At 33.9% G+C, this 26,243-nt stretch overlaps 1 protein-coding gene and 1 long non-coding RNA gene across 12 annotated transcripts in view; both read left to right on the plus strand.

Moving 5' to 3' along the window:
* The window catches only part of LOC108001347 (histone-lysine N-methyltransferase 2D), a 681,552-nt gene that overhangs the window by 296,159 nt on the left and 359,150 nt on the right, over window positions 1-26,243 (plus strand). For 10 of the 11 annotated variants that reach the window (XM_062075744.1, XM_062075753.1, XM_062075747.1 and 7 more), the window contains one exon: window positions 19,087-19,149. The exons of the other annotated variant lie outside the window; for it this stretch is intronic. In XM_062075744.1, the coding sequence (XP_061931728.1) occupies window positions 19,087-19,149 (63 nt within the window). Of the gene's footprint in view, window positions 1-19,086; window positions 19,150-26,243 lie in introns of those variants that run through there. 11 annotated transcript variants of the gene reach the window in all.
* Window positions 8,150-14,760, plus strand: LOC133666164 (uncharacterized). The gene is made up of 2 exons (XR_009829906.1): window positions 8,150-8,747; window positions 11,545-14,760. It is a non-coding gene; the product is annotated as an uncharacterized LOC133666164 (long non-coding RNA).

Raw genomic sequence — 26,243 nt, forward strand, 5'->3', positions numbered from 1 at the left:
TTATGATCGATAGTTTTGATATTAAAGTGAAGAGGAATGATCAATCGATTGTTATTTTTTGAAAAATCGTATTAGATCAAGATTTTTTAATATAAGTGTATAAAGTTGATTGATTCGTTCTCATTAGTTTACTAAGAATTGAAACTTGATATTTAGAAACGAAATAGTTGTCGATTTTATTTCTCATAATTTAATTTCTTCTAATATTATCTTTTCAGACTGTTGCAATAAATAAAATGATAAATAATAATCGAAAGTATTTTGAGAAGAGCATTTACGTAAAATTACTTTATACGATGTATTAATTTGGAAAAGATATAAATTATTTACCTTTGATTCGCGATATTTAATTAATTTTTTTACTGTTGAGAGTTTTTCAAGTCTATTCTCTCTTCCGTTGTGCTTTCAGCGTCGTGTTTCTGGAATAGAGATAGCAACTCTCTCCCGCGAGAGACGGACGATAGTTTGATAAACTTTGTTCCATGGTTTGATTCCAACTTCGCAATCGTTAGACTTGTCATTGTCACACGAAACAACACCTCTACTCTTATAAAAAGAATAAAAGCGAAGGGATAAAAAATGCTTTCTAAATTAAATTATCATTATTATAAATCGTACGCTCTTTGAATATCGGTGCACAGTTTATTTTCTCTCTAAAAATTATGTTATAACTCTGATCCGAATCGTAAATTCTAACATTCCTTGCTCAACAAACTTTGTTTCCGAATTAATCGTATAATTTTTCTTTGCACAGGATTTTTAATTCTTCGAATGACACAACTATTGTTATAGCGTTGTTAATTGAGAACAATATGGTGCAATATGCGGAACGAATCCATGTTTGTTGGAAAGGTAAATTAGAATCGTAGAGTGAATTTTCTTCTTCTCCTCTGTTTAATATTTCGCGAAGGGAATCGAGTCTTTTTCAAAACGCATGGAGAAAATATATAATAAAATAATATGTAAAAATTTTCTCAAAAATGAAACAAACAATGTACATTTTCCCTTATTCCTAACATTCAGATCTTCAATTAACGATCTAATAACTTCACAAAGAAGAGAATCAGCAAGAAAGGAGAGAAATTTCGCGTAGTTTCTATCACGAGTCACGAAATTCCTCTCCCCGAGAAAAATTAAACGTCAAAACGATACCGTTAAGGATACCGAGAAGAAAGAATCGTCTCGTCGCGACGCCAATTTTTCCACTCTGGAAAATCGCGTGCGTCTTCTTATAACCCGAAACTTATACCCGGGCTACTCGAAAATCCGGGCACGAGTTATGTACATGAAAAATGACAGGCACGGGGAGAAGCAGCCACTTTTCCCGCGACATCCTCGATATTCGCTTATTCTCGAAGGACTCTGGCTTCTCGCGAATGGTTGAATGGGCCGGCACAAGACGCACAGGTATTCGTTGGAAACCGTATAAAGACGTCGCGAAAGCGAGCACGAGGCGGCGATTCCACCTGGGAAATTTAAGAGAACATTCTATCGTGGCAGTTATCACGAGGATACGCGGGAACCGACAACTTTACCTACGCTTCTTCTTCTTGACCTCGTTCAAGTTTCGCGAGCAACCGAAACGAAACCGCTTCGGTTTTCAGAATTTATGTGACGCAGAGGCGTCGATCGATACCCGAACTCTCTTCCTTTATTCCATCGGGTATTTTTCCTCTTGCGACGATTCATTCGAGGAACAGTCGAATTTGCATCGCATTGGCGGACGCGAGATTGCGATCTCTGAACGCGGTTCGAAATCGCTTTCGCGAAAGGGAAAGTCGCGTGATGGTGGAGATTGCAGATTAGGAAAGCGCGTTGACTCGTTCACGGTAATTTTCGTGACCTCAATGATACACATTGGCTCTATCATTTGTTGGAAATCGGAATTCCATGTAGAAATCGGATACGAAATGGAAGAAACGTTCGCAAAGTGGTTTGAATATCGGTTCGGGGATAATTTTTTGAATTCTTCTAACTTTTTCTTTCTTTTTATCTAGCAACAACGCCTTAATTCATTTACAAAGAGGATCTAAAGAGAGGGTCTCGATGGAATATCGCGTAAAGTAATTACGAAGCATTTGAAGGAAAAAAAGAAACGTTTTAAATTGTTTTAGAGTCATATCGAGCTCTCTTTTCCTATCGGATATCGTAAGAAGATCAGGATATTTTGTAATTACGAATGTTCAAAGCTTTGACTAAAAGTGAACGATGTAACAAATAATGATATCGATCCTTCTCTCTCTTAAATGATTCCAATATATATGGAAAAATCCTAGATATCGAATTAATAACAAAAATATTATCCATTCTTAATACGAGTTCAAATCGCGACGGTATCGAAAAGGCGAGGCTCGAATCGATATCGATATCCCCCCACACCTCGCGTTTCTAACATTTCACGGTTAATGGACGCGTCGTTACTTTTGCTCGTCAGTTCAATTAACGAACTCTTGCCTTGTTTTATTATTAGCTTTATAGGAGGAGGACCGTTAGAACCGCGCTCTGCCACACTGGCGCACTGTTTCCAGACTCTGTAAAAATATTGCTCCCGTAGAGTCGTTGGAATGTAAACGAACGTCTTGGAATTATAGAGCGAGCAGGTGTAGAACCGTTTCGTCGTTTCGACGAATGACGCGAGCACGAACCAACCGTCGTGCTAGCTGCACGGAAACTCGTACCGCCTCTGCCCGGATAGACATTTACGATCCCTCGTCGGTCAGACGTATTTTCCATGAACGAGCCGGCCCTCGATCCGTGGACCGACAATATTTTCCACGCGAAATTTCAAAGAGCGATCCACGTCATCGTCGTAACGTATCGCTCTCATTTTTCCATTCCTTTTCGATCTTCCCCCTTTTCTTCTCGCCTATCATTTCTCCCATATTTCTCTTCCCTCTTATTTACAGGGCTTCGATCGAAACGCTGTCGATTCCCTATTCTATTTTTAATTCGAGGTTAATAATTTGATTAATCAGATTCGTTTCGATTCGTATTCCTTCGTATTCGTCCGTTGTTCCCTGTTTTATTTCCCACTCGATTTTCTCCTTGGCATCGCGTCAATTGGTTCGATTAATTTCCATCGAGGCGGGATGAAGGAAGAAGAAGAGGAAGAAAGATCGTCGAACGAATCAACGATCTTTGTAAAATAAAGCGGGGATGGAAAGAATTTCGTTGTTTAATTGCATATCGCTCTTCATCGTGCAAGAATTCCCGGACTTTGTAGAACATTTTCGTCCTCGCCAGGACAATTAGCGGGGAAAAATTTCACGAGTTACGTCGGTCCACCGCCTAATGAAATTACCTCGTGTCGAGTGACGTTGGACACGCGTTCCACGCAGACGCAAACGCGTGACAGAGAGGAAAGAAAGCGGAATTTCGAAAAATCGAAAAAGGATGCATTATACCGCGAACAGTAGTCTCTATTTATCATTTCGCGTCTGCCTTCTTTTTTTTCTCTTTTTTTTATGGAATTGTAGGGAGCAAGGGTTGTAAAAATGTCAGTAATGTCAAATTTTGAAATCGCGTTTTATTAATGGTTGCATGTTTTCAGCTATCATCGTAGATGTACATCACGTAGAAATTAATTTATTAATTTATGTTTTTGTCGAGAGGAAATGTATGCAAGAATGTGATGGAAATAACTTTTATTGTAATGTAATTTATGTTTACAATTTATATTTCGAAATAATACAAATTTCTCAACGTTCTTAAATTTAGCTCGTAGTTTTTCTTTCAAATAAAATCAATGAAAACTTGCCTGAGTGAAAATTGTTCGATCTTCAATAATCACAATTGACAATTGTTGACGGGAATTGAATTTTTTTTCGATAATAAGAGAGTTTTATATTATACGTAATATTATACGTGATCAAGTTTGAAAAATCGCAATTAATTTCAGAAAAAAAAATGAAGAATAAAATATTGTACTATTATTTTTATAGACTATTTTTTTCGCTCTATGAAAGCTAAGTTGTATTAGATTAATTTGTAATATTATAATAAATTGTATATACTATTATATTTGAAACAAAGATGTGATACCTCGTTTTTTTCAATTTTTTCTTATTTTTTATTTTGAAAATTAATAATACTTGGTACAAGATGCATGCATTTGTGTTGCATGTAGAAACTTGTATATCAATTTTAAAAATTGGAATGTGTATGTCCTAGAAATTTTTTTGTTTGATGAAATATCATTTATTTGCTGCAACGATGGAATAATTAAAAATTTTACTATTTTATTGATATATAATCATCTTTGCATGTAATTTTTAGTTTTCAAACTTGAAAATTTAATATTCTTACACATTCTGTTCGAAACATTCATCGGATAAATCAAGATTTTTATGTTATATCGTTATTGTAACAAAGAAATGGTACATTTCTCAAAAAATATAGAAAAATTAACAAGAAATGTATCGTATAATATCTAAAAAGAGAATGATTCAATTATGCGAAAAAGAGATTCTTACTACTATTACTTTAAAAATACATACATGTCATGTATTCTACTATAAATAAATAACATTATCTCTGATTATATTATTGTTACAATAGAATTTAGTTAGACAAACTATAAAAGTATATTGTTTCACAAAGAATCATAAATATTTATTTGGAAATTTTTATTCTTTAATAAAATGTTAATTTTTTATTTTCAATAAATGTTTATGTATATACGAAACATAAAAGATTATATAGAGCAATCTCTTTTTACCAAAATAAAATTTTTAAATTTTTTCTAAATATTTTTATTTATTAACTTTAAATGAAGGAAAATTTTGAATTACAAAATTTAATATTTTGTTACCCTATTATATAAAAAATTCTTAGGCATCAAATGTTGAAACTTTGAGGATTGATTTCATCCTTCGATGAAAAAATTGTTTCACGTGTAATCCATTATGCTTCACATATCGTATAAACACGTGGGTGTATTTTAGATCAACATTTTAAATATCGAAAATAGAATGATATTATTTTTCTCTTTTATATTTTAAAATAAACTCATCTGTTTATTTTATCAAGATTATTTATATATTAAATCTCGCCGAATTTGCAAAAGATACTTCAAGATATAAACTTGAAAGAAACCTTCGCAAAATTTTGTCTCGAAACCATTTAAATCCTATTCAATTATTTTTTCCTTCGCGCCTCTAACGTCGACAAAAATAATTTAAATGCTCGATAAGATTTAAAATTAACGCCATATACACACAAACGACTTTCACAGCGTTCAAACACCTCGCAAGTATGCAGGGCTATTAATTTCAAATTAACCACTTCTCGAATTATCGAAAATGAATTAAAGCCGCGCGCGGCGATATCTCATCGCCCAATACGGGAAAACACTTTCGAGGGTATCGAGAAACACGACGCGTGCAGCCGCATAATCGCACAATTTGCCGAGAAGTTGGCGGTGTGTCGAGCGACAAATCAAGGCGAGCGTCGTATTCTCCCCGGTGGCAATTTGCGCCCGGCCACGCTCTTGCTTCGCTTTAAAGGAATTATAAATCGCGGCTCCTTCTCCCGTCCAAAGCATGCGTGCTCTCCTCCACCTCGCCGGATCGCACCGTGTACGAATGGTGCGCAATTGCGTATCTTCGTTGCACGCATCAACAAGTTCGTTGTCGTGCAATTAGGTTTCTGCACCGCTCGTTCATCATCGCCATTAGGATTTCGGTTTCAAGTTTTTCCGTCGAGAAGCGCGATTTTTTCTTTTATCATTTTTTCTACTTTCTAAAATTCTCTTTGCGACACCGTCTCGTTGCTAATTTTTAAAGAAAATACGGAAACTTGGTAAATTATTTTGAAGTTGCACACTGATTAAATAGTTAAATAGTTAAATTCAAAGTGGAAAATCGAACGCATTAGGCAGAAAGAAAAGATTAGATTAATAAGAAGTGAAATTCGAGAAATTATATAGAAATCCAGGACTTTGTTGAAAAGGAGATTTAGAGATAGAATTCGATATCTAGTTTCAATTCATTGTTGTTTATGTATGCGAAAGATCTTGATTTTCATTTATGCATTTAGCTCGGATGATGTCCATCCTTATGAAAAATATGAAATGGAAATGAAATGGAAAAATAAAATGTAAATCTTAAATAGATGTCCATCGATAGATATTTTGTACACTCGTTACGTATCGACGAATGAAATTAGATAATCCGCATGTATGACTCGGCACATTGTCTGATTGCTAATAGATATATAAACATTGTCCGCGAATTGTTCGCGAACAATGTCTGTCGGTGAAGATCGACCTTAACATTCTTCGCTCGATTCCACACACACACGCGCGCATACACACATATTTCTCCACGCGCTCTTCTCTGTTTCATACTTTGGATACAAACAAACATTGCCACTCTTACATCACGCGTCCAACATTATTTTTTCGGCTCGTTGCCATGATCATCCATTACTGTCGGAGTGTTTACCATCGTATAATTTGATTTTTATGTTGTTCTATATATCACGTTATCGTATTGTATCGCAGTTATTAACGATGATGAAAATACGCGGTGATTTGATTTCGTTGTAGAAAATTGTATCTTTGGAAAGAGCGTGATTCTTTCAATAATACGTTTATCGTTGATACTTTTTTTTTTTTATTTAGAATTATTCAGTAATTGTCAAGTAAAATATTATCTTAAATATATAAATAAAAAAAATTTTGTAGAATTTTGTGAAATTCTTCAAATTTAAGAAGTATAAGAATATTTATAATGTAAATTTATTTATCTCTCTTACAGCGTAACGGTTTTATATATACAAAATAAATATTTAATGAGGATTGATAAAGAATTGAGTCACTTTTTTTCTGTCGCTTCTTCTTCTTCTTCTTTTTATTCTTGTAGAAACAAATTAACTCAATAATATTTCTTATATCTTATATTTACATAATTATTATGTTTGAGCATTTATTAACAATGTTAACTTATAGGCTTAAAGAAACGAAATAATTTATTATATGAATACAGTAGATAATTTATCCTAATTACGTATTTCTTACTTACTTCCAGCTGACATTTTCCCTATAATCAAAACGTTACACAATAATCGTCGTTTATATATATATACATATATTCACGTTTGTGGTATATAAAGTACGTATTTACTTGACCAAGGTCTATAGTTCCAATTATAGATGTAAAATATCGTTCTCAGCGCAATTTACTTCATCGAATCTTGTAGTGTTTTATAATGTTAAACTGACTATTAAAGCAAACAATTCTCTGCTATCTTAAAAACATTATATATCGTAATTTGTATCGTATATAATTATAGGAAATAAATGTAATAAAGATGTCATAAAAACAGATAATTATCTAAGCAGAGAGAGTATACAATTGCATGTTTACGTGTCTTTAAAGCAAAGTACTCCTCTGCTGTGAAATAATGTTTATCTTTATCTATCAAGTATGTAATCTACTCGCCTTTTTGGATCGGAATCTCAACTTTGTTTCTTTTTCTTGGAAACGATTTCTGATTTATTTCTAAATTTAAAGTACTCGAGTAGTTGTTCAAATGTTACAAATACGTTGTTTTATAATACGTATCTTTGATTCCAAACGTTACATTCCGAGTAATTTGCACGAATAAAATTCTTCAAACATTACTCAAATATTTCTCTTCTAGCATCGTCGATTCACCATAAAAACTTCGTTCCAGATAATTTGCATGCATAAAAATATTTTTTTCTCTCTTTTTTTTTTTTACAATTACATCCTCGCTTCATCATCAAGTTTATCTTCCAAGAAATTTTAACGAACAAAAATTCTTCGGTTATTGCAAATAACTTATAAATATTTCTCTTCCAATCTATTTCTCTTCTATTCTTAGATATTATATTCAAACATTCAAGGAATATCCAATTGTTTTATTTTAGATAATTGAAATATGAAAATCATCTAACGTAATACTTTATAAATATTTCCTTTTTAACTATACTTTTACTTTATTATTAAACATTTTAATTGACAAATTCTTAAGAGTAATATTTTTCAAATATTGTTAAACATCCAAGAGATTCTCAGATATTACAAATCACTAGCTAACGAAAATTTATCAATCACAAATTATAAACAACCTAAACAATCCAAACATCCAAAAGCAGCGTACCAACAAAATCACACGTATTCCAAATAATCAATAATATCCAAAAGATTTAACGTTACAAAAATTCCTTTTTCAATCCCCCCAATTAACCACTAGCCTCGTCCACACGAAGCATCATTCATTCATTCCACATTCCATAATTCATAATATCCAAAGAGTCCTGTAACTTACAAAAATCAAAATTTCCCTTTAACCACGAGCAAAGCGCCACTTCGAGATTGAATCTTCTTCACTTCTCCCTCCCTCCTCCTGCCTTTCGCCTTTCGATCCTATGAAAAAAGCGTCGTGTAATAGGTGGTGCTTAAAAGCTGTGCCGAGTTACATTATTAAGGAAACACACTGGCGGGAGAAAAAAGAGCAGAAAAGGGGGAAGGGAGGAGGAGAGGGGAAGGAGAGGAGAGGCGATGATCGATGACTGTGGTGTACGCGCGCTATTAGCATGACAATGCACGAGCTCTCGGTGCCGTGCTTTCGAGAATGCCTCTCGTGAGTTCTCTCGCCTTTCGTCATTCATTGTTCGAACGCCCGCGTGGCTTCTTCTTGGCCGCGGCTCTCTTCGATCTTTGGAACGGTAAACGCATGCCACGTTGTTGGAAAACGAAGGATTAAGAAGCGTTGAATTGGTAAGAATCGGTTCTCAATTGGTTCTTCGAGATCCTAAGTGGGGATTTTCAAAGAAAATGGGAACGAAAGGAGGATAAGACGAGGAGTTTAGAATCGTGTGGATTAGCTTTGTTTGCTTTTTTCAGATAATATGTACTATTACGTAATTGTTTTTTAAAACATGTATTTGTTTATAATATATACCTTATATATATATTTTTTTTTAAATTAGAAATCGTGTAAAATTTGATAATCGTATTTTATAGAAATATTATATATTTAACTGGATCCGTTACTGGAACCTCGAGAAAAATTTTGTATTTGAGATCTCGTTCCTTTCAAGATTCTCATAATGTATTGATATCCGGATTTTACTTGGATTTTATTTAGCATAGAATTAAAAATTTGTCGTTTTTCGTTGTTACCTGGCATTCACATTTAAAATAAAAAAATTAATGTTAAAAATTTTCGTCGTATAAAAGTTAACGCAATATTTTTTTTCGCGTGAAATATTTTGAATTCATATGTTACATGATTATAATAGAGAGAGAGAGAGAGAGAGAGAGAGAGAGAGAGAGAGAGAGAGAGAGAGAGATGAGAAAGCAAGAAATCTATCTATACGCATGACGTAATTGTAGCTTTGGCTGACTAATGCATAACGTTTCTACTGTCTGCTTCACGCTCGTCACTCTTGCCTCGATCATTATACATTCGTACATTTTTAATAGATGTGTCTTCCTTTACACAGACAGCTCGATCGCGTTTGTACATTATTCCCGTTCGCTGTATGCAACGAAAAGGATTATTGGAATTTGATATAATACCAAGGTTTGCAAAGAATCTTTCAGCTAAAAATACGCGGACACGATTTAAAAAAAGGATCGATGAATCGATGGAATTCTCGATGTTCTCGACCTCAGATTCCCCGGTTTTACTACTCTGAAAATAACCATCGAAGTAAATTATGTTCGAAAGAATTGTTCTGCCTGCGGCAGATAAATCTTTCATCTAATTTAATACATCGTAAAATTTGGATACGTTGTAGCGATACAAATAAAGATTATTGTCTTTTATTGAAATTAATTATTCCATTACTTTTTCAAATTAGTTTAATAAATTATCATATTTAACGATACTTTTATTATAAAATTATCATAAAATGTTGAAAAAGTTTGTAGAGATGTATTCTTTTTTTCAACAGATTTTCTTTTTAAAACTAGCCGAACAAGATAGTGAATTGCAAATATGTTCATTTCTCTTATCATACGTATTCTTATCACTCTCGTATTTCCTGATTCAATTAGTGTGATTTTTATTATAAAACGAATTGTCCAAATAAATTATACGAACTTGTTTTATAAAATTTCACGATGCAAGTGTGTTAATTTCGTAGAATAAACTGGATGATATTATGAAATTGCTCGATACGTTTTAACAAGATTATCCTTTAATCGTTTCAAGTACAACGCGTTATTCTACGGCGACTTCTCGTAACCATGACCTATACTCAATCCCTTTGAAGACAACGAGGTATCGATTCACCTTGCTGGTCGATCAATCAATCGAAATCCCGACTTAATTAGAAAAAGATCAAATTCTCGAACTATCTCACCTAGTCTTGTCTCTCTTCTTCTTCTTCTTCTTCTTCTTCATCACTCTTCATTCTCAGTTTTGCTCTCATCTGCTGATTCATTCGAGCACAAATATTGAATCGACCGACGACGAGTGGGTTCGTTTATTATCATGGATTATTTAACCTATCGATCAAGAAGTTCATATGTGTATTTGGTACATTATGAGTTGATCCTCGCGTTTCTCCTCGATTTTAGAATCACAATTTGAATCACTTGGATTTAGATTCACGATTCGTTGCACATTTTATCGTGTGAAACAATGACGAATCAATAATTCAAATCGATATTTGTGACATTTTCATGGATTAATGATTCATATAAAGATTTGCCACTTAATCATGTATCGTGTTATTTATGTATATTAAGTGTATCGCATGAATATTTGTTACTTGTATAATTGCCACTGTAATTGATGTGCAATTGTAAATAAATAAACGAATTTTATTTGTCAAATTAATAGTTGAAATGATACGTTGAATCTTTGCGGCGAATATCAATTTAGAATAAAAAGAAATATTATTATAACAATTAAATAGTACGATTTTTTAGTTTATTTTCATTATCAATCATTATCATTATGCGTAAAAAGAATTTTTATTTTAAATCAAAATATCTAAAAATTTAAGATTGAAGATTTAGATTATTTTTCATATGGAAAAAATTTAATTGTTTATCGAATTTCTTTTATTTTTATCAAAAAAATTTTTCAACAATAATAAAAATCTAGTGAATTTATCGTTTGTTTATTGAACTTTCGATGCGATGATCAAAAACAATCAAGTTAATTGTTATAAATATTTCTCGATATATTTCGGTATATTTTTATAAATTGGCCATTGTAAAATTTACGCAATATAGTTTCTGACATTTTGTTCGAAAGATAAAATATTTAAATACATTAAAATTTCACCAAAACATGAATAAAAATGAATATACATCATTAAAATATATTTCAATCAAGCTACATTTCAACAATTTCTATTATATAAATATAACTCTTCGTTTTACACATCATCTCAGACTTAAAGCCACCATATTCAACCAAATATACATCTCAATCAAATTATACATATTTACGGATCGAAGGATCAAGAAACAAACTAATCCTTTCCGAATTTATTTATACATATTTTATTTTCTACACACAGATAAGCAAAAAATTACATGAAAAAATTTTCCGCAGGTAGAAACCAAACCAAAAAAAAAAAAAAATTCGTCCAATCTCAACACGTTCACCGAACTCGTCCCACAAATCTTGGAGCAACAACTTCGAGTCCAGGCCACGAACGATGCTCTTTTTCGTCGTTTCGTCTCAATGAATCACGGGTTTAAATTAAAAGCCGGCGAAACGTGTGTGACGAATGACGCGAGACTGCTTAATTATGCGGTAAAAAGCGGATACGCGAGGGTGTCGCGAAAGAATAGAACGGTTGGCCAACGGTTGGGAAGCGGGGAGGAGGAGGGGGAGGAGGAAAAGACAGAGGCAACGCCACTCGAGAACACTCTCGTCTCGCTGCCGCCGATGTCTGACAACTCCGGGGCCATCTAATCTCCGCTGTTCCCTATTTTTAACACCCCTGGCGCGTGTCGGCCATAAGAGGGAACGAGAAAAGCGAAAACGTGGCGAGAAAGGGAGAGGCGTAGAACGTGAATTATCGCCGGGGCTGGTGCGCCTCCGCTGACAATCGGCCGGCCATCAATCACCTGGCATACTTCCGTTTGTAGAACGGCTCCGAACGGGCCGAGATCTCTTTCCGTCGTCCCTTCGCAACGTTTTAACGCGCCCGATCCTTTTCGTTAACCCGTAACGAATGCACGGAAACGGGGAGAGCTTTTGACCGACGTTTGTGGCTTTCTTTTTCCCCCTTTTTTTGCGTTTGTGACACGATGTCGATGCTCGGGAAAGAAGTCACGGATCGTGGAAGAAATATCGAGTGCGGTTCGACGCATCGTGGTGGCGATATCGATGATGCGTATGGACGTGTTAATTGAGGTGTTGGAGTGGAAAAGTGTATTAATACTCGTAAATGAAAAGTAAATATACTCGAGTAAGTATAATCCGACGCATCGTCTGCATTTTGGAATTAAATTTTTGGTCGACTTTGTATCATTTTTTTGTTTCGACGCAAGGGGAAAATTCTTCTTTGCATATTACTTTATTTTTATTTTAGTAAGAAAGAAGAAAGGAATACATCTGTTTAATTATTTAAGTAAGATGATACGATGAACGATAATTTTAACTACGAATGCAATTATGATCAGTTAACGATGAAAGTACGTGTGATTTGCTTTTTCTTTTTTCTCTCTCTTTTTTCACGAGATATACATATTTTGGCACGAGAGATCATAAGTTAAATTCGCAAAGATCAATGGCTAAAATAAGCAAATTGCCAAGCAGTGGGCGTTTCGCTTCTACCTGTACGTGTCACGTGTAAATATACGTCAAATGATTAAGAAATATAAGCATTCGCCTTATCTACGTATACTGAGAGCGAGATTTTGTTATAAACCTGACTCTATAAATTAATTTATAGATTCAATATAAACATCGAATCGAATGAACTGGATTCTTTGTTCTTTACAATTGTAAAAAAAAATGTGCAAATTCTTTTAGCAAAATTGCCATTAATCGTACAATAACAGATATTAATTAAAAATATATCCTTTATACGATAAGTAATAATTATTGAATATTAACACTTCGCTTTGAATTTTTTGTATAATTTTCGCACGCAAAGCAATAATAAAACGGTATTTTTTTTTTCGCAAGATCCTAAATTATACTTCAGGAAAGTTAAAGAAGAAAGTTGGTCGACGTAAATAGACGAGACAACGGAACAGCTGATTTTTACAAATCGTAAGAACCTTTCTCTCTCTCTCTCTCTCTCCGTTTTATCGATCATGTCGATACAGCGTTGGGTACACGTACGAGGAATTACAATTTGATTTTCCTTATCGATACGGTGCCCTGTCGTTGAACAGGAATCTCCATTTTTACGACCGCGGTCTTTGATTTGCCGAGACAGGGAAGCGATAAAGGGAATGAAAGACGAACTACAAGTGGATGGAACACAGAGAAATGTAGCAGAAAAAGAGATACGGCGACGGAAAGGACGAAATAGGGAATAGGATCGAAGCGCGGAAAGGCAAAAGGGACCCGAGCCATTCCGCAACGTTTCTCCTATAAATTGAAGAACTCTTGGATCTTTCGGGATCTACGAGACAAAGTTCCCGCGGAATTATTTAAATTGTCCCGGATGTCTCCTTTATATTGAGATACGACTATTGTATCGCGTTAAGAGCGCAAGTTGGAAAGACTGTCGCTTAAGACTAGTAATTTTAAATAATGAACGTTTCAACAGTTTGAAATTTCCTTGCTTGCGACTGTATGTTTTAAAAGGAAGAAGTGTCTCGGTGAAAAATATCATTTTTCCGTTCTTAGATTTTTTTATAAGACGGATAAGCGCGACATAACGAGATTTAGATGCGATGAAAGAAATTTTTTAAAAAGGTTCTATATTTTTAGAGATGTATAATTCTAAATCCGATTCAGCCACGCGTATCCCAATTTCTCGACAATCGGTTACAGCTGTCTGCAACATTGTACAAGCTTCATAAATTCACTTTACTATGTAATATACTAAAAATAACGGACAGAAATCACTCGATACGAATGAAGTGTAATAAAAATTTTAACAAGGCACAAAGTATACACAAGGTATGAACTTTGAATTGTTTCGAACGAATAATAATTCTCGTGCTATCTAAATAGAAAACGATATAATATATATATATTCCATCTAAGAAATTGAAAAAATCGACCTCATCATATTTCGAACACTTTTCTCGATCAATCTCGCGAGATATTTCGACTTGGCGTGATAGGCCTGCATACTTTATCTCGATTCTCAAAATATCTGTTGCATCGTGCGGCAGAAACTCTCCGTTTTATAAGCCACTTCCTTATCGTGTACGTATGATTCACCGAAACACGTACAGCCACGATATCGGCCGAGATTATGGGAATTCGGGGCGTTAAGGGGCGCCGTACGCCGGAGTAAATAGGTCAGCGCAAGTCGATAATTGGCCGTCGTAAATTGCCAGCTCGCCGGAAGACGATCATCGCGGTCCACGGAGCCATGTCGTTGACGAAAAGTGGTCGGCCTGTTCTGTCACTGCGCCGTCGTAAATTAAAGCCGGACTCCTTACGACCAACTTCGATTTAACTTCTGGCTGCACTTATGTAATCGACTTCCCCGACGACGACGACACCTTTTATATCTCTTATGCTCTCCGGCTCCGCGCTTTAAAGGTTAAGTCCAAAGGTTAAGTGTTTGTCATAACGCAGAATATATTTATTATATGTTATTTTTTCGAATATATATATAAATTGGAAAAAGGATTGTTTTTATTGTGAACTCTTTAATTTCTTTTGCGGAAAAAGGGAAGAAGAGTTTAAAATTCAAGTGAAAATTTTAAAGGGAGAATTTACTTTATGATATATTACATCTGCGATAAATAATATTTTCGTTTCTCTAATGAAAATTTCACCTCTAACAACTGGATCACGATAAAGCGTTAATGTGCATAATACGTTCCGTGTTATACGCACGTTTTTACGTGATAGTAAAATTTTGCCACGCATTCCTGAAATGCGTTGATGAGCGTGATGCATTCGAAACACTGTCGTTTCGTTCTGTTCTGGAATTTATTTATGGAATATCGCGCGTATGGAGATAATATTAATGGAAAATAGTTTGTTTCGCATAGATAGATGGAAATTATTCGGTATGATTACATCATTATCGTGGAAAGTGATCACTTTATTTACACTTTGAAAATATACCCCCTTTGAACCGTACGCGTAAAATATGAAAACATATGGCACATGCTCAATAATGAAATCTTCTGAAACTTATATACAATATTTATATAAAATCTTTTGATAGACTATATAATAAAAAGTCTCCTTATTAAAACTTGTTAAAATGTTTGAGAAATTTTAGGAAAGATAATAATTAACAAATAATTGAATTTAAATTAAACGCATATTTCAATCTACTATTCCCTTAATACTTAAATATTTACAGTCTTTTATTCCTTCACAGTATCATCGTAAAAGTATCATTGAATACTATTGCCTTTGCTTCCCAAAACAGAGTTTCAAGCGTTACAAAGAACGAAATCTCGAAAGGAAAAGAAGATTTGCAAAAAGGGAGCGCGCAAAATATGGTTTAGCCGAGGAATTATTGCACGAGGCGGCGTAAAACCTTCGATCCTTGCCTCTTTGGAGCTTGAGAGCAGTGAGAAGAAAGTCGAAAACAAAATACAATCCAGTTTCGAGCCGATTCTTGCCAACTTTGGAGCTTAAATCGTGGCGCTGTCTTCGAATCGCTTTTGAACGTTTCTCACGCTCGTTTAATTTTTCCATCTTCCTCCTAATGTTTCTCGACTCGTGGCCATCCTCGCAAGAAATCGAAGGAGCTAATAAATTATGATATTGGAAACTTGGAATTGTGTATAATTCATCTCACGTCGATCCTTAATGTCGATCGACAACCTCGATTTTCACTTTGACGTACTTTAATTAATCGATGCGTGGGGAGTTGTGTAAATGTTTGAACAGATGAAATTAACATTTTTGATGGTTTGAAGATACAATTAGTACGGAATATTTGATTAATTTGAGAAATTGAAATAGCATAAATTTAACAAAGGAAAGGAAAGATATTAAAAATATTTCGGAATATAATTTGAATTTGAAATGAAAAGAAATAATGAAAAGAATAATTTGAATGAAAATAAATAATTCTGTATTTCTTTTCTCGTTCATTTTTTTGTATTTATAAAAAATCAGTGATTATATCATTAATAAATAAAGTAATCACGGCCCATTGAAAAACATTTTACAAGCCATCCAAGTTACAATCCATCAAGGTAAATATCGAGTTTAAAGTGAGCAAAGTTAATTAATTTTATAAAAAATTTTTAATTTTTTAATTTCACAATATATAAATAACATTATTTTCTAAAATTAAATAATGATTATGTTGATTAAATTAATGGAGTTGATTAATTAATTAACATGTAACAAGAGTTTTAGTCTTAGTGATCATCTTGAATTCTCTTTAAATTTTGAAAATAAAATTCGATGAATTAATTATTTAAAACATTTATTGAGATACTTTTGTAACAAATTGAAATCGTGTATTATTCTCGAAAAGAAGCTTGGTTTTAATACGTGAAAATTTTCAAATCATTTTCATTTTATTAGTGTATTATTAATGTAATTCAATTCAATTAATTTACACAACAAATTTGCTTTACGAACATGTCTGCACATCTGATAGTAAGAGTCTATCAAATTTTGTCTAATGAAATGCTTGACTTTCGTGTTTGTGTTTCACAGAAACACATAACACTAACACAGCCACATCATAAAATTTCTAATTCTGTTTCAAAGAACGAGAATTTTTCAAACATTTTCATTGTACAAGAATGAATATTCTTTCTATAATTCTAAACTTGGCTCTGAATTATTAATCATCTGTTTATGAAATCGAAAAAGATTTTGAAAATAATTAAAATATGCGTTACATACAAAATTATAAAAATACTTATATAAATCTACAAAAAAACGATATACATCATTCAAAATGTATTTAGCACATGTACAGAGCATATTGAATAAGTTTTAGTGGATCGAAAATTCAACAGCATTATAATCGACACCCAACTCTCCTAACTTTTATATTTCATAACAAAAATTTATCAATTCTTCACCGATAAATGACTCAACGAATCGAAAATCTAAAATTGTCGAGAACAAGAAAAGGATACCACATGTATGACGAAATAACATACGAAACATCTTTAAATATACCAGCAACATAAAACAAGAAATGATCGAATCCTACGTTTGCTTCATTCATCTCGCCAATTAATTAAACAATTGTTTCCGAATACAAACGTTCCCAAAAATTCTCTTTGATTCTACGATTCCGCAAGAGGTCCACGGTCCCATCTCGATCGCGGCCATCGTGGTCTCGAAACCCGTCACCAATTACACCCTCGTCTCTCGTTTTCGCATCTCCTCGCGACACGGATGGGCCTCAGGCGAGAAGATGGCGGGCGAAGGAAGAGAGAGAGGAGGAGTTCGACACGTAAATTTATTCAAGCATAACCGATCTGGCACACGTTCAACGCGGACGCCGCCAGTCTGAGAAGTCCGGCGCTGTTTTACGATCAAAGTTCGGAACGACGGCCGCACCCGGGGGCTCTTTCGCCACGATCCCGTCCTCTCTCGCCTTTGTGCCGTTTCTTCCCGCGTGCCCCCTCCCCCCTTTCTCGACACGCTCCAAAGATTCTCTCGAGCACGTTTCCGTCCTCGTCGCGCCGAGCGCGGAATTTCCATCTCGATAATCCGGGGACCGGTTCCACCAGCGCCGATCTCGCGCTACCTGGTCGAGATTGGAGAGGTCAGCGTTTCCGGTCCGAGTCGAGGCACACGCGTGGAAGAATAGAGGAATTCTTTTTATTTCTTTCTTTCTTTTTTTTTACCGCGAATCTTTATCCGCCGGTCTCGAAACGTTCGTTTCTCCCGCGATTCTGCGATTTTGTTTGTCTCTGTTCGAAGGACTGTTCTCTTTCTATGGTTCTTTTTTAGCAACGATGCCCTGTTCGAAAGAGAGAAGTAATGATAGAATATTTGAGTAGTAAGTACTTAAGGGTTTCGTTTCGTGGGGACCGATGTTGGATGGATACTTTTTACTTAAATGGTAAGTAGAAAGAAGAGATCGCCTCATTAATTAATTAATTTTCGTTAAATTTTTTAAATTGAACGAATCGTTTCTTACTTGTCCAATCATACGAATTAATGAAGCGGTTCGAATTATTTCGTTACAATTTTTAGAATTTTATATTTATTGCTTATTGCTTTCTTACTTGTTTGTATATCTATTAAATAAAAATGTCCAAATCATTGAACGATAAATTATTCGTTTCTTATCTTATCTCGAAGAAAATTGATTTGATGATACATTTATTATATCTTCAATTTTTATTTCATCAATGAGATATTTGAACATTTTTAAATTTCAAAATATAAAAGTTTCTTTGCCGATCGTCTACGCCATCGAACATAATTTTTTATATTTTAATGAAACAACTCGAACGATATCGATATTTCCCAGTATTTATATCGGCCGTTAACTCCACCTAATTAATATTCTCACTCGACTCAGTGGTTTCAGAGGGCTTGGATAAGAAACATTTTCGACGAGACGAAATTTTAATTGCAACCGACGGCGATTAAAACAAAATTCTCAAGTGCACTCACGTTAGCCCCCATTTACCCGGATGAATTCGCTGTGTAAAAATGTTCCTCCCACCCTTCCACTTTTCTTCCCTTCTCGCTCCTTCCTCGATCGTTTTAATTCGTGATCGAAGAATTTCAAGAATTTCAAAGAACGAAGGAAATTTGCGTTCGATTAAATTATTTTTTTTATTTATTTATTTATTTATTTTTCTCTCGACTTTGAATTTTGAACGGACAAATGAATCGATATTTTAATTTTTCGCGCGGCAAATTTCGAATTACAAATTTCGATTAATTCGATCCTATGGATAATTTCAATTGCCAATTCACGCGTTTGTTTTCGATCGATAAATGGCTATGATGTTTCTGATATATTAACTGACGATTTTTTTCTTTTTTTTGTTGTAGAGTGACAACGGGCTAGTGGACACAGATCCAGGTCGAGTTAGCAACATGACAGCCATCAACTCGGTATGTAATTAATTAATGAAATGATAATCAAACATTGATACAAAGATACGTCGTGTCACACAGTTTCTTTCTTTCAACAAACTCGAATCCCTTTCAATCAACAATTATACTTAATCAAACGCACAATAATACTTGGAATATCGAACGATTTTCAAACTAATTCAATCTTTATTCGCTATTTTAGATTCTAATCTTCTTTCCACTTGTACAAACAGTTAAATTAAACGGGCAGAAAATAGAAATCGTATTAAATACCGAGTCCCGCTTTACATTTCATTCATCTAATCGAAATCCATATTTCCAAGCGATCCATCGAGTACACGCTATTTCAAATCTCCTCCCCGATCTATGGAAATTTCTCCAATTTATAAACAATGATGCGATCAAAGGCGAGTACTCCTTATCTGGAGGGATGCGATAAATCGAGTTTGCCCGATCCGACACAGTCGATTCTCGAATGCTCGTTACGCGATATTCGCGTTCTCGCAACGCCCCAGTCCATGGATATTCTCTTTTGTACGAATGGGATACACGGTATGGAAATGAGGAGCGGAGGCGGAAGCAGTAGGTGGCGCGCCTCGTGAGAATTGTTGGTCGCGACGCGACGAAAGGCTTATTTAAGTCGCGACTTTTCCCACGTTTTTCCATCGAAAGGCATTGGGATCCGATTGGATCGATAAGAATTCTATTCCAGGGCCCCTTTCCCTCCATTTCGCCTCCGGTGACGAGTCTTCCTCTTCGTTTCGCGAAAATTTAATGCGAAACCGGCGATTTTAGGGAAAGTCGATTGGTTTTTGGTTAATTTTTCCTTTAATTGAAATTGATAAAATTAGTGATTACATTTTTGGTAAAGAAGATAAAGAAGATGTTGGGGTAACGTGAAATATGAATATTCTTTGAAAATATAGATGAGTAGTTTTTAATTAGTTAGTAAAATTGTTTGGTAATTGTGAAGTAAATGTGTATTTGGATAAACAATTCGAATTCTCATTTCATATTTATGTCATCACATTTTATATAAAAAAATATATATGTTTGTAATTTTTAATATATTTACGAGCAAATAAAATAACGTTAGAATGCAGTTATTTATTGAAACAGATAATTTTCATCAAACAAATAAATTATTTTAAATATCGATAGATTACAATTTCGTATTTTATTGCATACAAAATATTCAAAATTTCTAACATCCTATTAATAGAATAAAAATTTATAAACCGATAATTTTATTTATTTAAAAATCTATCCTCGATCTATAAATTCGTAAGGAAAAATTCATATTTAAACGATATAAATATAAAACGGAAACGTTTCTCTTCCCTCGTTCCAAGTATACAATCTCGAGTTACTTTAATCAAACAGATGCAATGAAAAGATAGAAATTTCATCCGAAACATGCTCGTAAACAACTTTGATTTGTAAGACACAAATCGTTCTAAAAAAATCGGACAAAAAGAAAAAGAAAGTTACTAATTCGCGGATGTAAGAGGAACATCATCAAGAACGTTTCTTGGCGGATGTTTGCTCGAATATAATTTGACAAGTTGCTAGGAGCGTGTTACCAGAGCTTCGGTATTATTTAACGCGTTTCAAGAGTGGTGTAAGTTACGAAGTGAAATACGCCCGCGGTCGCGGCTAAATTCCATTTTAATAGTTGAAACCCGCCTCTGTGCGGCTCCGCTACCTGCGCTTTGGGGGCGTCATATTTTATACCGGCGTCTCGTACACAAGCCATAAGTTTGGCCGGTTCCCTTCTTTTTAACCTCGCGTTTCCCTCGAATGATATATCGATCTCGTTGCTCCTTCTCTCGAACGATTAAATAATATTTCCCCGTGAATTACGAACATTGTCCTTATATTTATGCGAGAATTTCGCCCGCCTTTTCCTTCCGTTCCATTGCTCGCCCATTTCTCTCCTTCTCGAATAAACTTACCCTTTAGGATTGTTCCCACTGCAAAAGCGACGAAACTTTGCTGCTGGATTTTTCTTTTCTTTTTTTTTTTTTAGAAATACGAATCGCGTATGGAAAGGTTTGGTACGAATTGGGGTGTAATTCACTAACTTTTCGTTAGAGGGACCGTTAATATCGTCCCTCGGTTCTACATTTTCTTCGTAAAATCCGATTTCGTAATTTAGATTGTTCTGAATTCTCGTTATTTAAATGTGGGCGATTAAAGGTGGTAAAGAAGAATGATTTGATTAAAATTTAACATCACGTGTTCTGAAAATTATTCATTTTGGAAATTCCTATAGAAACGATGTCGATAACTTAAGAAATAGTGTTTGTAAACTGTAAGTTCCAAAACTTGTAGTCTTCAATTATCTTTAATTCTATTTCTATTTCTGTTACTTTATTTTTACTTTATTTTGCATAATTATTACTACTTGATTACATTTTATCTAGTTTTTCTTATTTAAATAATTACATCTTTTATTGCTAAATAAAATATAAAGTAAATTCCAAACAAAAATTGGCGTACAAAAACGCAGAGCCTTAATTATCACGAACAATTTATATGAAACGATATACTTCGATTACCGATAAATCATCAACACTCATACGTTGTGTTACGATTTTACATACTTAAAACTCTTCACTGTTCGGGGAAAAATAAAGAATTGGAGAATTCTATATACTCTTTTTTTCAGAAAAAAATAATCTCGTTATTTATTTAATCTAGAAAAGAAAAGGAAGGCTCGAAATAGAAATTCATCGGACGAGTTTTATCTCGTAATTGTCAGCCGCGATGATCGGCCGCTTTTTCTTCTTCCAATTCGATCGAAAAATATTTTCCCCGAGCGCCGCCGATGCACACACGATTAACGCGCGATTTAACAAGGCAACCCAGTTTCACGAGCGCTGCAAATAACTGGACACAACTACTCGGTCGCGGGGTGGTGTGCAACTATTTTTGAAAAGGCCATGGAGTAAACAGTTTGTGTTCAATTGCTCTTAGAATCACTGTGTAAAAGCATCAAGCATATATCGCGAAATTTGTAGGTTAATGGCGTATCGATAAATTTGAATTGCTCTGCCCATCGGGGAGCGGAGGGGAGTATTGAGCTCCTGTAATCGTTGTTTGTTAAATCTGCTGCCCGTTTCAGCCTATGGAAATTTGCTCACGCGAGACTTATGAATGTAAGTGGATACGGATGTTTACGTGCGCGAGGAATTCGAATCTTCGAAATGTACAAAATATCCGATATGATATTACGTTTTGCACGACATTTGCGCATCTGTGCGATTGTGAAGTTGTTTGAACAATTGCACGAGTATTTAGAATAACGGAGTATCTATAATGTTAGAGGTACATCTTTATCGTGTAAATAATTTTCATCTATTTGATCGTCTTCCAAATACTTCAAGTTAGGGGTTACTAGAGATTCGGTAGATAAAATAGAGCAAACAAATAATCTTTTACGTTCGTTCGAAGATAATTCCAAATACTTTAACTAGTTGGAGGTAGTCGAGAAATTGAAATAAAATTGAGAGGATATCACTGTACGAATTTTTTTCAACGTGATAAAGTAAACCTTTACACGTGAAAACATCATTTTTCGATTACAAGAAACTTTCTCAAACCTGTTCACTAATTTAAATTTAAAAAGGATAAAATAGTTTACTTTTTTATCTACGAATTTATATAACTTAAGATTTTCAACAAAAAACAATTAATCAAAAACTTTATTTCCTATATATATTAAATTCCGTGCGATTGCTAACGATATGTTTATTCGCGTCATCCCATGAAATTTGTCAAAGCTTTCCTTCTTCGAAAAATCCCATCGTCTGATCCTTGGCATCGTCAAATTTAAGCGTACTCTAATTCTACATCTTTTACGCAACGGTTCGAGATCGATTGTGAGGTGAAGCGGAGCGCGAACACGAAACCGATGACTCTTTTAATGAAATTGTAGCCGAAAGACGGTACTGAAGGATGTCGAGGAGGAAACCAAGTTTAAATAAAGATCGCGCATGTGGGTCAGCCGGCGTGGCGTGCATCGTGCATGTGCGTTACGCAAGCTGATTCCGCAGCGCGCATCACTTGCATCGAGCTTTGTTAACACGGCGCACACATTTTCCTACGGCTTTTAACCGAAAAATCGAAATTTGTTAACCGTGTATACGCAATCGTTCCTTTACGAACGATGCTTGAAACAAATTTGGAATTACGGAATTTGGGATGCTGTACTCTTTTCTCTTCGATTCTTATTTGCTTATAGATTGTTGGATAATTATATGCTTGGTGAGAGTAATTAATGTAAAGATGATTAAAAGTAGGGCGAAATATTAAATTTTATTCTTCTTTTGGTTACAATATTGATTTTCATAATTTTTAGAATAATAAAATTTTGAAATTGAAAAGTTTATTTGGTAAGAGATTTATTTAGTATGAATAATAAAATTACGATTAGAAATTCGAAACCAATAAATTTTAACAATTGTATGTAATAACATTTATGAATTTATGAAATTTACGTAACTCTTCTTAGGTTTGGAGAAAATGCTTACACGTTATTTGTATAGATGTAGAATGCAATCAAAAACTCTGATTTATCTAGAATCGATTGAAAATTATTTCGTTTTTAATATTGATGCCCAGCATTGAAGTATCATACGATCCTCTTTCGTTGTTGAATCCATTCGAATTATATTGAATACGAGTTTCGTACTTCCACGTGGGTCCTTACAAAGTATGCTGCACATAACTAGATATAAGAGTTGAAACTATATTTATACATTTTCTCTTCTCCGTCTCGTTCTCGTATTTCTCTAACGCAGTCACCACTGAAGTATTTGTAACAATTTTACCTCACTAAATAAACATAATATAAAATCTTTTCTTATTTTCGTAAAAAAAATATTTGTTATTTAAATAGATAGATTTTTATTACAATAAGGAAATTATTAAGTATCTAGTCAATATTAACTATTACTCTAAAAAAATTATTAATTCTGTTTTCGAATAATTTATTAGGTGATAATATTGTTCCAAAACAATTTTTATTTAAAGATTGTTAATAGAATTGTTAAAATCTTTTTAGTATTATTAATAAGAATTGTATTAATAATACATTAGAATATATTTGTATTTATTAGAAATAGATTCATATTATATTTCAAATATTATTCGTGTCGAAAGTAGTAAATAATTAGATTACATTAATAAATTAAAATTGATTTGATTGTGCTGAGAATGAAAGATTATCTATGATAAAATTTATTAATTTTATTATCCTACTAATTTCCATGTTATATATAAAAATTGATCTCTCTACAATCCACGAAAATTGATCTCTCTACAATCCACGAAAATCTAATCAAATTTATTCTCAATAAATTGAAGAATATATTTTATATGAAGGGAAATGGGAAAAGAATTTGCAAAAGAGTATGCCTCGAATAAAAGCTATCCTGTTTAATGTCCTATTTAAAATTAAAATTTAAAATAAAAATATTTATGATTTTTAACAAAATTGAAATTTTTTAAATTTTGCATTAGTCACATTATAATGAACTAAACAATTTCATATCGCTCAGACCTTTTCCTTTTAACGCTATTTCGTGCCAATAAGGAATAAAATAAAAGTGTAACAGAAGAAGAGATATATCGAAGAGAGTCTTGAAAAGGAGAGGGACGAAGGAAATCAGTCGAGCCACGTGCGCCGCGTCGACCTCGGCTAAATATTTATCCGCACGTTCTTCACGAGGGTTGTCACGTTACAGTTTTCGAGATGACGCGACGTGACGAGGGCCACGTTATACGCGACACGCTTTATCCGTCGTCTTTCGTTTTTCTTCTTCTTCTTTTTTTTTTTTTTCTTTTTTTTTATCCCCAAAGACAGGACTGGTTTTACGAGCACGAGAAAACCTATCGGCGGAACGAGCGGGAATGTCGTCAGCTTGTAAAAGCGAATGAAAAACTAGGAGGAGAGCCGCCAATAATACGTTTCTCAGAAAAATCGAAATATAATGGACTCGTAAATTATTCACGATGTCGCTAATGTCGTAAATTATTATGCGTTTGTCTTTGCATATTGTGGTGTATTTGTATAGTCTGATTTCTAGAGTGATATTAATAATTTCGTATAATTGAGCGTTATAAGGTTGTATCTTGTGAGAATGATTAATTTCGAAGTGAGGTTTCGTAAAAATGTTGTGAAATTCGATAGAATATTCGATCAAATTCGTTAATAATCGATAAGTAATTGATCGTACGGTTATTTTTATATTATCGTGGCAGGTTAGGCCGAGAATCTTTAAATTTTTTAAATAGAAAACGAATCTATTACTATTCCATTCATACTAAATTTTTACATGTTTTCAAAATCATTGATGTTTTTCACCGATATTAAATTTAACGATAATCTGAATATATTACTTGAATATTTAAATTATTATGTTATTGTACACAAAACCATTTCAAAAGATAAATAATACTGCTTTGAATTTAGCGTCTAAATGCACTAAATGTACTCAATTAAAAAATTCTTGTAATAATTTTAACTTTATGATTAAACTCGATATTATTTTCGATGAACTTTATAAACGTCAAAGCTATTTTTAACGATGTAATATTAACAATTTTCAAAAATTTCAAAGATGATGGTATACTTTAATATTTCGAAAATAATGCAGTTAAGAAATAATATTAATATTCTTTCCCAATAAATTTTTTCGTGGAGAAACATGTACGAGAAATATTAAAATTTAGATACATTCCATTGATCTCAAGAAACATCGAAACTCGAAGAAATTCCATAAATCGAACGGTGACTATGGTGTCTCTTGTGAGACAAGCTCAGGTGCTTCGATTCCAAGGATAGAATTCTCCTTTCCCCTTTCTTATTCTGGCAGTTTGTTCCACTCCTCCCTCTTCTCCTTCTATTCTTCCTCCTCCATATTATCCCTCGAAGAAGGCGCGTAAAATGAAGAGCTCGAAAAGAAAAGGGAATGACCGATTCTTCGCCGGTATCCTAATCCCGGCCGAGACGACGCGAGATTTATTTCCACGGTGGAAACGGAAGCGGCTGGCTAATGTCGTCGGCTTTGTTGCGACGGATAGATTGGAATTAGATTTTATTTGCA

Source organism: Apis cerana, linkage group LG5 (genome assembly GCF_029169275.1).
Source record: "Apis cerana isolate GH-2021 linkage group LG5, AcerK_1.0, whole genome shotgun sequence".
In the NCBI taxonomy this organism is placed as follows: Eukaryota; Metazoa; Arthropoda; class Insecta; order Hymenoptera; family Apidae; genus Apis; species Apis cerana.